The 18,235-nt window shown below is 37.9% G+C and overlaps 1 protein-coding gene across 1 annotated transcript; it reads left to right on the top strand.

The window, feature by feature from the left end:
• Window positions 1-11,688: 11,688 nt before the first annotated feature.
• LOC115970064 (photosynthetic NDH subunit of subcomplex B 3, chloroplastic) lies at window positions 11,689-16,829 on the top strand. The gene is made up of 6 exons (XM_031089731.1): window positions 11,689-11,928; window positions 12,172-12,285; window positions 13,445-13,498; window positions 13,940-14,002; window positions 14,332-14,394; window positions 16,489-16,829. The coding sequence occupies exons 1-6, from the start codon at window positions 11,758-11,760 to the stop codon at window positions 16,522-16,524; spliced, it is 501 nt and encodes a 166-aa protein (XP_030945591.1). The 5' UTR covers window positions 11,689-11,757; the 3' UTR covers window positions 16,525-16,829.
• The last annotated feature ends 1,406 nt before the right edge of the window (window positions 16,830-18,235 follow it).

The raw sequence follows: 18,235 nt of genomic DNA, 5'->3' as shown, positions 1-18,235 counted from the left end.
TTGACTCCAGGAAAACAAAGCCTGGGAGATCCTTGATCCCAAAAAAGCTAAGGAAATCGTTGATCCCAACAAAGCAGAGGAGATCCTTTATTCCAGCAAGGCTGAGTACATCCTTTATTCCAGCAAGGTTGAGTACATTCTTAATCCCAGCAAAGTCTAAGAGATCCTTGACTCCAGGAAAGCAAAGCCTGGGAGATCCTTGATCCCAGCAAAGCCTAAGAAATCCTTGGTTCCAACAAATCCGAGGAGATCCTTTATTCCAGCAAAACTGAGTACATCCTTAATTCCAGCAAAGTCTAGGAGATCCTCGACTCCAGGAAAGCAAAGCCTGGGAGATCCTTGATCCCAACAAAGCTAAGGAGATCCTTTATTCCAGCAAAACTGAGTACATCCTTAATTCCAGCAAAGTCTAAGAGATCCTTGACTCCAGGAAAGCAAAGCCTGGGAGATCTTTGATCCCAAAAAAGCTAAGGAAATCGTTGATCCCAACAAAGCAGAGGAGATCCTTTATTCCAGCAAGGCTGAGTACATCCTTTATTCCAGCAAGGTTGAGTACATTCTTAATTCCAGCAAAGTCTAAGAGATCCTTGACTCTAGGAAAGCAAAGCCTGGGAGATCCTTGATCCCAGCAAAGCCTAAGAAATCCTTGATTCCAACAAATCCGAGGAGATCCTTTATTCCAGCAAAGCTGAGTACATCCTTAATTCCAGCAAAGTCTAAGAGATCCTTAACTTCAGGAAAGCAAAGCCTGGGAGATCCTTGATCCCAACAAAGTTAAGGAGATCATTGATCCCAACAAAGCAGAGGAGATCCTTTATTCCAGCAAGGCTGAGTACATCCTTTATTCCAGCAAGGCTGAGTGCATTCTTAATTCCAGCAAAGTCTAAGAGATCTTTGACTCCTGGAAAGTAAAAGCCTGGGAGATCCTTGATCCCAACAAAGCTGAGGAGATCCTTAATTCCAGCAAGGCTAAGTACACTCTCAATTTCAGCAAAGCCTAAGAGATCGTTGGTTCCAGCAAAGGCGAAGTATTTCCACGAATCTAGCAAAGTAAAATGGTTATAAAAAAAAAAAAAATGAAGGCATCCGAAAAATGGATAGAAGTTCCATAATGGCATCAAGAGAAGATGGATCAAGCATGATTCAGCAACCGCCTCATGTCTTGGGGGCTAAAGCCTATTATGCAGTGGACCTTAAATATATTTTGAAGAAAATCAATAGAAACACTATATTGCAAGTCAGCAGCAAAATCAACATTATTGAAAGCTCAACAACCATACAATGCATCTATCATTTCTTACAGCTCATAATTGGGCTCACCTATGGAAATAACAAGATTTGGAGGAGATACAGAGACCACTGGAAGACACCTACAACTAGCTCTAAAGGTCAACCATGACATCACAACTATCGCCTAATCCTCTCAATATATCACTAGTACGTGAAAGAGGGATTGAATGGGAAGCCTACAAAAGTCACTGCCAATCTTAGTCATTTCATCCAGCACAAAGTAAACTTTGTGGAAAGTATACTTTATGATGAATCGGCTCCAGCTGAAGAATATCTCATTGTTAGGATTCCGGGGAGCTCCCATATTTGGGATCCTGGGGGTTCCTATCGCAGAAGAAGAAGAAACCTGGAGGGAAAGCAGAATATTTCTTATGAAGGCACGCGGGACCTGAATGTAGCCTACAAGAGGATCTCGGAACACCATCTTACATGATAGCCCAGGAAGAGATCCTGGAGGAACCTGGGGATACAATGAGTCAGAATTTCCCATCTCCAGGATCCCGAGGGGTTCCCATCCTAGAAGAAGGAAGCAATGCCCATGGTTTGAGGGATCCCTTGGACAGACAAAAGAAAGAAGGAGGAAGGTTAATATATTGCTTATGAAGGTCCTGGAGAAACTTACGGATATGGAAAGGAAGGCATAAATCCTACCAAAGAAAAAACTAGAAGAAGTGAACTTGGGGGCTGACCCAAGGAACCCAGGGCCTATCCTACTCAGCAGTCAGTTATCAATACAAAAAAAAAAAGAAAAAAAAAAAGAAAAAGGAAAAAGATCATTTTTGGTGGAGCTCCTGGCCATCAGTCTACCATTGAGAGCAACCTTAGATGACTCATAAAAGAAGATTCTTTCCATAAAGAATTTGTTCACAGCCAAGAAAGGATATTTTAGAAGATCCTCGGAGAAGAAAACAAATCCTCATCCCTTTAAAGAAAAGAAAAAAAATCAGTTCAGTAAGCCCACTTGAAAATGAAGGGCTACGAAGGAACTTTTTCTGAAGATTGAAAAATTCAATGGTCATGAACAAATTTTCCAAGTGGCATGGCCTAGGACTTGGGAAAAGAAAAAATTTTCCATGTACCTAGCCCAGAACTTGAGCATAACAGAATTTTTTCCAAGTAACATGGCCTAGGACTTGGGAAAAGGCAAATTTTCCATGTACCTAGCCCAGGCCTTGATCAAAACAGAAATTTTCCAAGTAACATGGCCTAGGACTTGGGAAAGGGCAAATTTTCCATTTACCTAACTCAGGACTTGATCAAAAAAAAAAGAAATTGTCCAAGTGACATGGCCTAGGACTTGGGAAAGGAAAAATTTTCCATGTACCTAGCCCAGGACTTGACCAAAACAGATTTTTCCAAGTGGCATGGCCTAGGACTTGGGAAAGGGCAAATTTTCCATGTACCTATCCCAGGACTTGATCAAAAAAAAAAAAAGAAAAAAAAAATTTTCCAAGTGGCATGGCCTAGGACTTGGGAAAGGAAAAAACCTGTTGTTGAAGGCCAAAATTTCACAAGAATGCCCATTCCATGAAAAAGTAAAGAAGGCCCAATTCAAGTAGCAAGAAGAATCAACATTAAGGCCCAATTTATATTCAGATTTCCAGCAAAAAGGTCATCAAAAAGTCTAGCAAAATTCAGTGAAAGAACTGGGCCGGGATACCCAGAGGCTGCCAGAGGCCCGAGATCCTCAGAGGCCTGGGATCCTCAGGTAATGCAGGGCAGCTGCTGTAGGATTGAGACAACTCAAGAAAGGTACCACGAAATACAAGAAATGAAGAACAGAGATGTCCTTCTCAAGTACCCACTGATGCAGCAAAGAATCAGAAAGTATAAAGCAAACATTCATGAACAAAGGAGCTGTATCACAAGGAACCAAGAATGAGAAAATCATACATAGAAGCAACTGGAAGAGAACTTTCAACCCAGCAGTAAAAGATTCCAACTATTTGGGAATAATGACAACAAAGAAACAACACCGACGGATGAGTCTGAAAAGTGAGAAATCTTGAAGGAAAAGAGATTGAAGGCTAGGACGCCCCGGAATGGAAAGTCAGCAAGTGACTTTTAGAGAAACAGTATTAAAGGATGAAAACCATGAGAAAAATGGGAAGAGACCAGCCCTTGAGCAACTGTCACAGCACGAGCTCTAAGGGGGCAAAAGAGAGAAATCACTAGTACCTTGGAGCCCTAGAAAACACACTATAAAAGGAAGAGAAAACCCATGTTGAAGGGCAGAGGATTTTCAGTAGGAAGAATATCATAACAGAGTCATTAGAACTCTGTAAAATTTAAGAAAAACAGAGGAATGTCTCCCGGTATCCTAGAAACAGCCACTATAGCACATACTTGGATTCAAAAGGATTCAAACTTTGCAAGTCTTAGAGGCTTGAATAGCCATCAAAGTCTGTAATTTTTGAGTTTATTTGAACCTTGTATCACGTCTTAGTGAGCACATGTGTAATCCATAATTAAGAAAAATAATGAAATATCTCATATTGATTTGAGAATTTCTAACAATTACTTTGCATATTTCTTTACTGCTTCTTGCTGCTTAATACATATATATTCTTGCTTGTAAAGCTGAGTCCCTGCCCAAGTAAAGCCACTCAGACTTGAGTTCCAAATCCCACAAGTTTTGTGCAAAAGCATAAGTCTGTGAGAATTGGGGTCAGGATCCTCGTGGCTGAATCATTCTCATAAAATTCACTTACATATATGTATGTGTATTAATATATATATATTTATATATATCCTAATAGTGCAGAGAACCAGATATTCTGGGTTCTTACAGGTCTAATACGCCTCGGGATCCCACGACAATACGCCCCGGGATCCCACGATAGTACGCCCGGGGTACCAAGTGAAGGAATTCTTTAAAATGTTTATACGATAAAAGATAAGTCTTAAATATTCTATTTCAATCTCTTTCTCATTGTGAATATTATGAACATCTATTTTACTTGTTTTGTAAGAGTAAAAGATCCTTTTATGATACTAAAACACTTATAATGGTATTTTATTGCTTAGGAGGAATCGCATTTTTGCCTTGAGGAGATTTATGTGACTTGCGCACAACTTGGTTCGTAATCAGCTCCCATTTAGCTGCGGTGAACCAAGCCCAGTCCACCTAAATACAACTATTTGGCCCAGGATCCTTGGGCCTGTGTGCTAAAGAAAAAAGCATTCTCACACCTGTCAAAGTTCATGAACTGGGACCGTATCTCAAAAAAAAAAAATATAGGAAAGGATACCAGTGTACCCAGTTCAGTACTTGCATAATAGATTACCGGGTACCTGGACCAGAACTTACAGTGAAGCCTGTGGAAACCATGGTCCAGGACTCAAGAAAGAAAAGAAAAAAGTCATAGGAAAGAAAAGACAATATATCGAAGAGAAAGGCAGATTCACATACTAAGAAATGAGAAGCAGTTTTTTGAAATACAGAAAAAAAGAAACAAAGAGTAGAGCAATGTTCAAAAAAAAAACTTATACAACCCCAAATTGTTTATGTAAATCTAAAATAAGCTAAGGAATGAGGCCGGCCAACAGGGAGGCATCTGGAGAAATAACAGGCACGGTCAAAGTAGAAAGGATCCTCTGCCGCTTGACCTTCAAGTCTTGTAAAACCTTGTGAGCATGAGCCAAAGCTTCCTCAGCAGCAGCTATCTCAGTGTCTATACTCTTGAATGATTGCCTCTGAAACAGCATATGAGCCAGTAGACGCAAGTGATCCAGCATAAAAGACAAATTGAACTTGGCCTCCAGAAGGTCTTGCACCACCCCTCTCCACTCCAGAAGCTTTTCTTCAGACAAAGAATCTACAGAGGAATTCCTCAGGGAAACCAACACAGCACACAGCAACTCCATCAAAATATTGCCTAGAAAAACACCTCCCCTGAAGCCACTGGTGAAATCCCCGTGACTCTTGAGCAGACTCTCTAGCAGTGGCAGGCCTTCCACAGGAACAGAGAAGCGCAGGAAGCTGCCATAAAAAGACCCAAAAACATGGAAGTGGCTGGCAGGAAGACTGTTAAATTCCAAGAGATCAAAGCGAGCCAGGAAGGAGGAAAGCCTTGAATCAAGATCTGAGGCAGTCACTTTCGAGGCATCCCCCATCACTGTGTCACCACTTGCAAAGACAGGAGGACTTGCAGCCTTTCGCTCTGGATGAAGGTCAGCAACTTGAACAGGTCTCACAATTCCTTCAGGGATAACAGGCTCAGAACCTGCAAAGCTTGTATCAATATTCAAAAAAAAAAGAAAAGAAAAGGAAGAACAGATTTATTCTTAAAAAAAAAGAGAAAAGGGGAAAAAGAAGGACAAACCAGTTCCGGCTTCTTGGGGCAGAGCCTCTTCTTCCTGATCCCCTGACTTCCCCGAGGATTCTGGGAAAGAACATAAGGTAAGTTGAAGAAAAGGTGAAGGACCAACGGCAAAATGGCTAAAGGAAGGAATAGATGCAGGGGGCTTCGCCAGGAAAGAAAAGGAAAGAGAAGGGCGAAGGGAAGGAAAGAAAAGAAAAGGAAACACAATGGGAGCAGCTCGCACTCACCTTCTGAACTTTCTGATTCTAAAGAAGAGGCAACACTGGGAGCAGATTTCTCACTGGTTTGACCTAAAGGGAGAAAGAAAAGGAGGAACTCAAAAAAAAAAAAAAAACTGGAAAAGAAAATAAAGAGATAACGCTATTTCAAGGAAACAAGGCTCACCTATCTGTTTGGATAAAGGGGTGTCTCCCAAAGTACCTTTATTTGACAAGGTTTGAGGAAACACGGTCCTGATGGGACTAGGAGTGCGCTCAAGATGGGGACTTTGAGATGAAGGGATCCTAGAGGTTTTGGGATCCTGAGAATCCTGGGAACCTTGCATCGGTTGCCCGGTTTCCCCAGCCAGACCACCAATAGGGGGCTCCTCCCCCACAGTAGGGAAAGCAACAGAAAGAGTTGTGACAGTTTCCTCTCCCAGAGCCTTGCCAGTCATAGGAGGGGATACCTCCACCTAAAGGAAGAAGAAGAAAAGGCAGTGCCAAGTAAAAAAAATGGGGAAATGCTAACAACACAATGTCAGAACAAAAAAAAAGGGGGGAGGGGGGGAACACACGTACCACGTCGTCACCAGAAGATTGGCTTTTATCCTTCTTGTGATCAGACTTGCGCTTGGACTGCAAAGGAAACCACCACTTGTCAGCAAAATAGAAATAAGTGCAACAAGGTGAACAAATGAAAAAGAGAGAAGAAGGAAAGAAGTCTTGCCCTTCTCTCTCTCTCTACAGATTCTCTGGAAGTCTTTTGCTTACTACGAGTACGCCCAGAGGGTCCTAAAGGAGACTGGGATACAAAACCAGAGGATCCTAAAGAACCATGGACTAAAGCAGTCACAGGAACCTGGGAAAAAGAAGACTCTACCTTGGTCTTCTTCCGAGTCCTTGAAGCCAAAGGTTCCCTGACATCCTTGCCTTCCTGAGATGCCAAGTGTGCTTGAGATTTCCCAGTTTTTCTTTTTTTCGTCTCAGAACCTATCTCCATACCCCCTGTACATTCACCAACATCAACAGCTTTCATCTTCTTCGGCCTGACATCCTTACCTTTACTCGGAGCAGTGGCAGCACTTATCGTCTCCACTGCACCTTTCTTGATGGGCACTCCAGAGGAAGCGCCAATGATGAGACTATCACCCAGCCAAGTCTCAGGAAAATCCTATCCATAAGTCACCCAACCTCCCCTGGAGGCATGCCACTCTGCGAAACCAGTCTTGCTGCTTGCAGCAGCAGAAACAATCCCAGCAGTAGGAAGGGATAAACGCCTATTGGATGTCAGAGCAGAAACAATGTTAAGATTCGGGGCTTCCCGAACTGTACCAGAGCCAACATAGTCAACAAAAGACTTTTGTACTCTTCTCCAAAAACTGGTGTAGCCACTAGAAGCAAAGACTCCTCTCTGGGAGTTAGGCACTGCAAATTGGGGGCTCCTCCGTGACCAATAAGAAAAGGCCTGCAGCCTCAGGAAAGGATCCAAGGAAGGAAGGGATGGCACCACGTCCTTAAAGACTGGAGGAATGTCCTGGTCAAAACCAAATTGTCGGAGCACCCGGTGTGCTGAATAATGAGTATATTTTGGGCCACTTGAAGAAGGCACAGGAAGCCAGGAGGGGCTAATGCAGGCGAGATAAGTCAGACTGCCCTCATCACCACGGCGCAAGTCAAAGGTATTACCTGTAGAAGATAAAAAAGAAGACAACACAAAATCACACGCAAAGCCAGGGCCAAACTCACGAGGGGATCTCCAATATAAGCTCCCTGCTTGGTCAAATAACTCCACAAGATTGAGGCCACCACCTTTCAAGCTAATCCAACGAAAGATTATGGGAAAGGCATCGGTAGAATTGCCACAAAGACCCTTCACTATGTCGGGGGATCCTTGGAACTTGTCCTTCACAAATTTCAAATTCCTGCACTTAGCCAAAGTAGCTGCAGAACGGTCCCACACGAAAATCTGAAGAATAGCACAGTGAAGAGATGAAGTGATCACATAACAAGAATCACCCTCAGCCTCATCTCCATGAAGCTGGTCCAATTGAGAGTAAACATGACCCAAAAACAGAAGGGCCAAAGGATACTGGGTACCTCGAGCCAACTTGATTGCCAATGGAAAAAACGAAGACTTAACTCCGTACCCAGGAAACTCACTAAACAAAAACTTACTCAGCCAAAAAGCCAGAAAACCGGCCCACCTCACTTCCTTATCTTTCTCACGAGAGAGGGTCATCACCCATCTCCCCATCCTAGCCGGTTTACCACCAGAAGAGGCAGCGCGACCACCAAAATGACCAAATAATTTCTCTTCTACCACGAGATCCTCACCAGAAAGGTTAATATCAAAGGGGTTCTTTTCACCAAACACCGGGAGGAGGAAGTTATTAACCACATCCTCCAAGGTGATCGTCAATTCACCAGTAGAAAAGAAAAAAGTATGAAGGGAAGGGCACCAACGACGTACCAGATGCCTGAGCCCTTTGGCGTCTCTGAAGCCCTCAAGGTTTCTAGAAATAGCCACTGCCTTTAGGATACCGGCGCGCTCCAAACGACCCATAAACTCAGCATCAGACAGTTCCTTGTCTACCCATATAGGCCAGCCCTGAATCTTTCCCGGAACAAAATCAAAGAAAATAGGAACTGCCTCTCGGATTCCTTGTCTGATCTGGAGATCGAAAATCTCTCTAGGATCAGGAACCTGGGCGGAACCAGCAAAACCCGCTTGGCCAGAAAACATCCAAACGTGAGGGGATGGAGGAGCCTCACCATGAGATATATGAGGGAAAAATAAACTGAGAGAATACCAAGGATCCCGTAAAGGGAAGGCCAGACGTTCAGTAACCTCGTGAGAATCACTCGGAGCAGAACCAGAAGAACCTTCACCCTCAGAAGGACTGGGAGTACGCTCTCTCCTCTTTCGAGAAGAAGAAGAAGCCATCAGAACAACACAAAAAAAGATTGAAAGTACGAAAGGGAGGAAGACCAGAGTAACAGAGAAGAAGAGAAAAAGAAAGAGAAAACACAAAGAGTGAAAGACTCAGAGAAGCAAAGTGATAAGATGAAACGGCTACAATAAAGACGCAAATAGCAGTTGGGGAAAACAGTTTATGGAAAGACGCGCCAGTTGCCAAAAAAATTTAATTTGAAGAAAGGATTAATCAGCAGTTATTAATGAGAAATAACGGGAAACGAGAAAAGTGGGTAGAGGAGTTTTACCTTAAACACCCAACTGCCACGTCCCGTATAAAGAGGAAGCTGCAAAAAAGTAATAATTATAAGGGAATGCGACACGCAAAAAGAAGGTGACTAAAAGTAGCAGAAAATGGCCGGGATCCCAAGTAAAAAGGAAGGGAACCCAGTAGAAGTTGGAGAAGGGGATCCTATGAAAATTTTAGAAAATCTAAATCACTCACGCGTGGGCTTCAGGCAACCCACGAGCTCGGGGGGCTAAATGTTGAGGTCTAAAAAGGATCATAGTGAAGGAAGCCCAAAAGAATAAGTCAAGCCCAAAAGAATAAGTCAAGCCCAAAAGGAAAAATCAAGCTAAGCCCAAAGTAACAGATGCAGGAAACCCATGAAGGAATAAAAAAGCCCAAGGGATCCTGAAGCCCAGACAAAGAAGCATCCAAAAAGAGGATCACGGCAAGGGATAAGAAGCAAGGATCCTCAGGAACCTTCAAGAGGCGCAGACCCCTTCAGGCACAAAGACAAAGGAAGACTAGGACAGCTCGATAGAAAAAGACAGAAGAAGGAAACAAGAAACAAAAGCAGAAAAAGAACACAAACGCCAGTAGAACCCAGCGACCTCTCATGGCACAGATAGAAAAAGCCTCGAGGAACCAAAACGGAGAAGTATAGAAGAAAGAATGATAACAAGTGGCTTTCAAAATGGCAGAGCAGGATTCCGCCCGGATGGGAAAGAAAAGGGAAAAGTGGAAAACGTCAGAAATGGGGATGCCGAGAAGGGCATACCTCAGCACATCCCAAAGAAGATGGCCAACCAGGAACTTTCAAAAGAATCAGAGCTGAAAGAAGGAAAGAATGAGAAAAAACGGAAATGGGACTTACCAAGATGATGGATACAGGACGTGCTCTGTTTGCAAAAGGGTAAAACAGGGGAACCAACGGTTCCCCGGGAGGACCAAAAACTCCATTATAAAAGGCAGAGAGGATTATTCAGTAGGAAGAATATCATAACAGAGTCATTAGAACTCTGTAAAATTTAAGAAAAACAGAGGAATGTCTCCCGGTATCCCAGAAACAGCTACTATAGCACATACTTGGATTCAAAAGGATTCAAACTTTGCAAATCTTAGAGGCTCGAATAGCCATCAAAGTCTGTAATTTTTGAGCTTATTTGAACCTTGTATCACGTCTTAGTGAGCACATTTGTAATCCACAATCAAGAAAAATAATGAAATATCTCATATTGATTTGAGAATTTCTAACAATTACTTTGCATATTTCTTTACTGCTTCTTGCTGCTCAATACATATATATTCTTGCTTGTAAAGCTGAGTCCCTGCCCAAGCAAAGCCACTCAGACTTGAGTTCCAAATCCCACAAGTCTTGTGCAAAAGCATAAGTCTGTGAGAATTGGGGCCAGGATCCTCGTGGCTGAATCATTCTCATGAAATTCATTTACATATATGTATATGTATTAATATATATATATATATATATCCTAATCTAAGAAACTAACAATTATTTGAAGATATGTACATTGTATAGCTGTTCTTGTGTAGGACCTATAGAGGTAAAAGGAAAGGACAAAACTCCATTGCATAACAAGCATGGAAAAAGATTGTATAGTGCAGAGAACCAGAGATTCTGGGTTCTTACAGGCCTAATACGCCCCGGGATCCCATGACAGTACGCCTGGGGTACAAGTGAAGGAATTCTTTAAAATGTTTATACGATAAAAGATAAGCCTTAAATATTCTATTTCAATCTTTTTCTCATTGTGAATATTATGAACATCTATTTTACTTATTTTGTAAGAGTAAATGGTCATTTTATGATACTAAAACACTTATAATGGTATTTTATTGCTTAGGAGGAATCGCATTTTTGCCTTGAGGAGATTTATGTGACTTGCGCACAACTTGGTTCGTAATCAGCCTCCATTTAGCTGCGGTGAACCAAGCCCAGTCCACCAAAACACAACTATTTGGCCCAGGATCCTTGGGCCTGTGTGCTAAAGAAAAGAAAGCACTCTCACAAGGCATAGGAAGAATACCTTAAGATCTGAAAGTTTTAGTTTTGGTACATCATCTATCCTTTATTATCTCTAAAAGTCGTGCAACAAGTAATTTATATAGTTGCACAAAATATGGTTAAAACATGGTAGAAGTCATTCTTTAATTTAACCTGACTAAAACTCTTAGAGTCAAAATAGATGTACTGTTTTTTACCCCTAATTTGGATTTTTTTTTTTTTTTTCCTTCAAATGCCAATGTGGTATTTTTTAGTGTTAATTAAAAATTTTAATATTATTTTATTGCTCAAATAAGCTTTAAATGTGACAACTGTACAATCTATTAATCATGTTAGTATTGTCACGGAAAATATGATAATGACTAAATTGACTACAAGTTCAAAAATAGATAAAATTGAATGCTAAGAAAACTTGGGATCAAATTGAAAGTAATCCCATAACATCTATTGCGTCGAAAGTTTCTATCATAACGCAATAAATCCCTATATTGAGGCGTTTGTATTGCCTCTTAACAACATTAACCTCGTCACGACATCAATCTATAATAAAGTTGTGAACAACAACTACGTGGAATATGAAAAGTCAAAACGACGTCGGTTCCCATTGTTTTCGAAAACCATAACATAAGGATTAAAGGAACACCAACGATAGTTTTTCACTTTTCAGATTGAAAGTTTTTGTCTATCTAAAATATATATATATATATATATATATATAAATGGCTTCCCTGAGCTTGAGCTTCACGCCCATGTCGCTCCGGCCACCGGAATTATCCTCCGGCAATGGCAACTACGGAAACATCCTCAGAAAGAAACCATTCTCTGTCTCAGTGGCTGCAAATTCTCCGGCTCCACCAGAAAAGCCAGAAATTGAGCTCGAATTTATTGGGGTAACATGCATTTACATTTAACTTTCAACTGTTTCAATTTTTTGTTGTTGTTGTTGTTGTCTTCTTCAAAAAAGTACGACACTTCACTTAGGGTGTCGTATCCTTGTACCAGTATCATACTGTGTTGGCCATTTCAACTTATAATTTTTCAAAAATTGCTCGTGTCAGAATGTCGTGCCGTATCCGTGTCCGTGGTTCCTACTTGTTATGTTATGATAATGGGTTTTTGTTTGTTTGGCGTAGCCGAAGGCAGAGAGTGATGGGTCGTATCCTTTGGAGACAGCCAAAGAGATAAGTGGAGAGAAGCTTCTGAGGAACATCATGTTGGATAACAAGATTGAGCTCTATGCCACGTATGTAAGATTATTTCCCTTCTTTCTTTTTTAGCTCACTTTAGCCTTGTTCCCCTTTCTATTTCTAACGTGCGCATGGTTACTACTACACATGTTCCTACAAATTTTACTATATACATTTTATAAACTGAGATATCAATTTCCAAATACAAAATTAAATTAAAAAAATTTATTTATTATATTATTGACGTGTCATTGATTATACTTTTTTTTAGGTAGTTTGTAAGTTTTTGAGTAAAATGTTATTTTATTTTCTAAACTTTATCAAAAATTTATTTTTCATTCATAAACTAAAAAAAAATGTTCTTTTTTCATCCTTAAACTTTGAAAATAAGTTTTTTTTTCTTCAATAGTTTAGACTTTAGAGACAAAAATAGGGATGAAAAAAAAAACATTTTTCAATAGTTTAGGAATTATTTTATTTTATTTTTTAAAAGTTTAAGACAAAAAGTGAAACATTTCCAATAATTTAGAGACGAAAAACAAAATTTTTTAAGTTTTCTATATAATTTTTTTATAGTAAAATTAGTAATAGTTGAAATAGTTTTCTTTTCAAATATAAATTTTTAGAAGAAAGGCCTTGCATGGTTGCACCATTCTCACCTTGATGTCTCTAGCTACTAAGAGTCCATTTGGATACAGTTTTTTTTTTTTTGAAACCGAAAACTGAAACTGAAAATATTATAACGAAATAATTTTTAAATGCGTAAATAGTGCTGGTGGGATCCATTTTTAATAAAAAAGTTATTGAAAAGTGTAATTTGTGGGACCTGTGAACAGTGCACGAATGCACTGTTCACAGTGAAAAAGTCAAATGTTGCAGCTAAAAAAAAAAAAAAAACGTGAAAGAACAAACGTAGACGCAGCTTTCAGCCCAATCCAAACGGGCACTAAGTATCTAGTAAGAAAAAACGTGGTTGATTTTTAATCACTAATTTTTCTTCAAAAATTCCAAAAGTCATTGTGGTGGTGTCTGTGCTAATGTTGTATACTTTTCTACTCCAATCCTGATTGTCATGAGTCATGAGTCATGACATGAATGATGATGATTCTAAATTGTGAAAAGCTGTCTCTTCTCTTGACAAATTGCTCGATCAGTTATGTTCATTTTATTTGTGGTTCAAATGGTCCAATGTTAAATGCAGTGTTGACTTGTTGATTAGGGAAAAGTGATGAATTGTGGTGGTGGTGGAAGCTGTGGAACTTGTATTGTTGAGGTATAATTCTAACATTCATTCATCTAGTACTTACAGTTTATTTATTTATTTTAAATTTTATTTATTAAGTTAAAACTTTATGATGTTATGAGACTAGGGACTAAAAGAATAGTGTTCAAGAACTTGTTTTATTTTTTATTTTTAAAGAATGGTTTTGTTTGGGGCAGTATGTACAATGTTTCCAAGTTTCTGTACAAAAGGTAAAAAAATTATTGAACTTCTACAAGATTAAAGGCAAATATATAAAAATGACTTGCAATTAAAAGCTGTATATTCTGTTCATCCAAAATAGGAAAAAGATATAGATGCTACTTGGGAGATTGAGCAAAATATTTTAATATCCAAAGCAAACTATCAGGTGAGGTATATTTAGGAGTCAAGCAAAATTTAAACAGTAATGTTCTTTAATTATCTGTAGCTTCCTTGTTCCTTGCTGTGCAGATTATTGATGGAAAAGATCTTCTAAATGAAAGAACAAACACAGAGCTTCGGTATCTGAAGAAGGCAAGCTCTTTGTCTCCCTCACTCAAATACCCTTTAAATTTAATTGAAAATGCTTCTTATAAGCACTCCAACATTTCATGTTCCTTAATTTCTGATACACTTTTGAACTAAATGGTAACAATGGTCTGTATAAGGTTGTAACGGTGCTAAATAACAATGTGAAATTGAAAGTTCATCTCATTGCTTCTATATAAAAAAATGATGGCTTTTCTCATAATTCAAAGCTAGTGTCAATTATTTTGTTGGTGTTCATATGAAGATTTCTTTTTTGTTCATCATGTAAATTCTTTAAAAACAATGGCTAGTTTAACTTGGGTTATTATGTACAGAAACCTGAATCTTGGAGGCTTGCTTGTCAAACTATAGTGGGAAACAAGGAAAATTCTGGAAAGGTACTGTTCCAAACAATTTTTTCTTCTTGGGTTGAAATAATCCACGCTTTTAAGTATGTTAAATGTGTATGATACATTAAATATACAAATTATTTTTTTATGTTATTTATTTTTTTATGAATGAGAAGATTTTATTACCACAAATGAATAGAATACAAAGTTCAAGTATCAGCACCTAAGAACAAAACTGGAGCACCAGTATATACACCTACTCTAACTCATATACAAAGGAAAACAATCAACTAATCACAAGAAGATAAAGGAATAAAGAAGAAGAGGGTTTAAGAACAGCTAAGGAAATTCACCATACACAGCACAAGACTCTGTTTTGAACAGACTTAGTAAATCAGTCATTCCCTTCAATTCTCCTTCTCACTTCCCATTTGATCATATGAAGAACATTTTCTTCAACATAAATTCTCCCTTCATGCAGCAGACCATATCTCTGCTGCCATATGTGAAACACAGCAGACCATAAGGCTAAACGGAATACAAATTCTAGTAAATAAATTTACTTCCATAGCTACATCCCTAAAATGGGTAATTGTGTCAACTCTTGCAATGCTTCAGGCAGTTAAAATATGGTTTTATCTAGTAGGAGGTAAAGTATGTTTAGCGATTTTGATCATTGCAGTTGATTGATAATTTGTTCAAATTAAAATATTAATCCCCATGACAAAGCAATATTTTGTTGTTTTTTAATCTAGTAACTCCTTTCCCTTTTTGTAAGTCACATTCTTGTAAATTTTCTGGCAACATTTCTCTCATCAATCTCATATACTGCCTTGTTTAAAATACATGATAAAAAACAATAATCATAGCCTTACCAGTTACCACAGTCCACCAGGCAAAAGGAGGAAGATACTCTCCACATTTTTATTTCCTGCAGTAACAAATACTGCTTTAGTGAGAGGGTAGGTAGCTTTTCTTCTTTGTTCAGACTTCAAGTAGTTTTGCTTCATTGACTTAAAAACTAGAAAGGTGACCTTCTGCTTTTAACTTACATCTGATTAGCATAGCGTCTGATTAGCATAGCGTTTTGTGACTTCTATGTAGTTTCTCATTCATTGCCAGCAGAAAGATGAATATTTGGTTAAAACTTATTATTTTATTAATCTTAACTTTTGAGTAGCCCTACGCTGGATTTGTACAAATTTCATATTTCCTAAGGATAGATCAACTGGAGATGTTGAAAAAAGGCTAAACTACACTTTTAATCCTTCAATTCAACTATATGTAAGAGATTGCATCATGTTAGATGATGGTACTTTATTCTATATGATTTGTTCATTCTACAAATTGAAGAAAAGTTCTCAGGCTTGTAATGCATCAGCTCTTATTGGCATATTAAGGCTAAGTAGCTATTTCTTTATATTCTTAAGACGATGAAGATAGAAGATGAAAATATTATTTGTGACTACTATAAATCATGGAAGATTGAAGCCAAACTTTCAACGGAGTTTGCTCTAACCCGAGGAAAAAATGTGAATTGAAGTTCAAAGGAAAGCAGGCCCATTAGTCCATTTTGTCAACATGTTTGCTATCACTAGAAGAGTATTTATTTGTTTATGTTCTGTTTTATTTGTTATTATGTCTTTACTAATTTTTAAAGGTCTAGCGACTTTTAATGAAATCGGATACTTAGTATTTAACTGTTAAACTGGTGATGAGTAGTTAATATTTTAGGCTTACTAAAGACTATTATAAGTAGCCTCTTTTAGTCGTTGTAGCAATTTTTTCTTTTATGTATTATGAAATTCCAGATATGAATATTTCTTGAGTTCTTTGAAACTTGATGTTTTATTGTTCCAACTTCAATTCTATTTTTTTTCCTTTACTATAATCTTGTATCGTTGATAGAATTTCTTCTTAAACCCTTTGAATAGGTCAATTGGCTTGAGAAGTGGCATCTTCTGGCTGGTTCATATTAGATCTTCACTAGATATACGTTATATTAGATCTAACCTTGTATTGTTGATAAAATTTCTTCTTAAACCACCATCACCTTTTATTTTTCATAAGCAGTGCATAATTTAGTTTTGTTAACTGAAATGGACCAGCATTGTGATTTTGCATTCTGATTGTCGGTTGCAGGTAGTTGTTCAAAGGATACCCCAGTGGAAGAAATAATTAAGAGCTGGTCCCTATTCATAGATGCAGCCAATGATTTATTGTTGAAAGGGAGGCATCATTACATTAAAAAAATGTTTACTGGTAACAATTATAAATTTTCTTAGCCTGGCATGCTGAAATAGTAATGTGTTGTTCAGATGTTACTGGTAAATGGTAATCTGTGTATACCGCTTCGTCTGTCCACATAATGAAATTGGTCAAGTTGTTTTTCTCAACAGTTGGGAAATTTTGTGAGGCATTTCCTTGTATAGTTTTAGGACAAATATTGACTCTAAAATGGTTTGGAGCTATCTTTTTCAACCTATTACGTGAAATTTACACATAGATAGTTTCTTACTTTCTTTAATTGCCATATTACTACTATTACCATCCCATCCATACTAAAAGATACATAAGAAAATCTTCCTCATACCTCACTTTTCTATCAGGCAAATACTTTTCATTGTAGTACACAGTTGGACATACATTCTCCCTTCATCACACTTCCAAGTCTACCTCTATAAACAATAATCATCATGGAAATATTTGATCTTAGTTTACCATTTTATTGTTATTGGAAAATTACTTTTGTTACTGTTGAGTTTAATCATGATCTTTTATTGCCAAATACTTAACTATACCAATTACCAAGTCTATTTTTTTATTTTTTATTTTTTCTAGTTCTATCTTACACTGGACATGGGTATTATTGTGTTTCACCTTATCGTTAGAAGTATGATAATCTGTTTCATTATATCATTGGTCGCCCACTATCATGTTCCTTCTTACCTCTGGCCATGGACACAAATCAGAGTCTACTGATCACACTTCTCAGATCTTGGGAATGGTTTCTCTTTTAGGAAGAAGAGGTGTGCCAATTACTTTCGACCTTTTTTGAGCCAATGTTGAGTTCTGAACTCAACTTTCAAAAACACACAAAATTAAACTCTTAACAGGTTTAATTTGTTACATCTTAAAATTGTAGGGTATAGTGTGCCAATGACTTTCGACCTTTTTTGAGCCAATTTTGAATTCTGTACTCAACTTTCAAAAACACACAAAACTAAACTCTAACTGGTTTAATTTGTTACATCTTAAAATTGTAGGGTATAGTGTGCCAATAACTTTCAACCTTTTTTGAGCCAAATTTGAGTTTTGAACTCAACTTTCAAAAACACACAAAACTAAATTCTAACAGGTTTAATTTGTTACGTCTTAAAATTGTAGGGTATACAATGAAATTTTATTAAAAAATAAAAAAATTAAAGGGAAAAATTACCGGATGCCCCAAAAGCATAGTTTAAGAAATATTTTTAAAATTTTTTATGGAAAAAAAAAACTAATTTTTTAACAACTTTTTACATTTTAAATGAAAGTGGTATTAAAATTTTTCTAAAATGATTTATAAACAAACACTCTAAAAGAATCCACTAACCAAATGCAAAATAAAATAACTCAAAATAATTTACTATATGTCATGATCAGGCACTCCGTACAAAGGGTCCCACAGATAGCACATGGTAGATTTAAAAAAAATAGAGAGGTGGAAAAATGGGAGATATAAAAGGTTTTAGTTTTCCTCATTTGTATTTTGGGTGAAAAAGTGAAGAGGTAGAAAATAGAGTTAGCCCCTATTTCATAACTTGTTTTATATTTATAAATATTTTATAAAGGAAAAAAATTATTGTTGGAATATTAAAAAAAGAAAGAAAGAAAAAAAAAAACCTTC

The sequence above is a fragment of the Quercus lobata genome, chromosome 12 (assembly GCF_001633185.2).
Source record: "Quercus lobata isolate SW786 chromosome 12, ValleyOak3.0 Primary Assembly, whole genome shotgun sequence".
In the NCBI taxonomy this organism is placed as follows: domain Eukaryota; kingdom Viridiplantae; phylum Streptophyta; class Magnoliopsida; order Fagales; family Fagaceae; genus Quercus; species Quercus lobata.
The sequence above is the reverse complement of the archived record's forward strand: the minus strand, read 5'-3'. Positions and strand labels throughout refer to the sequence as shown.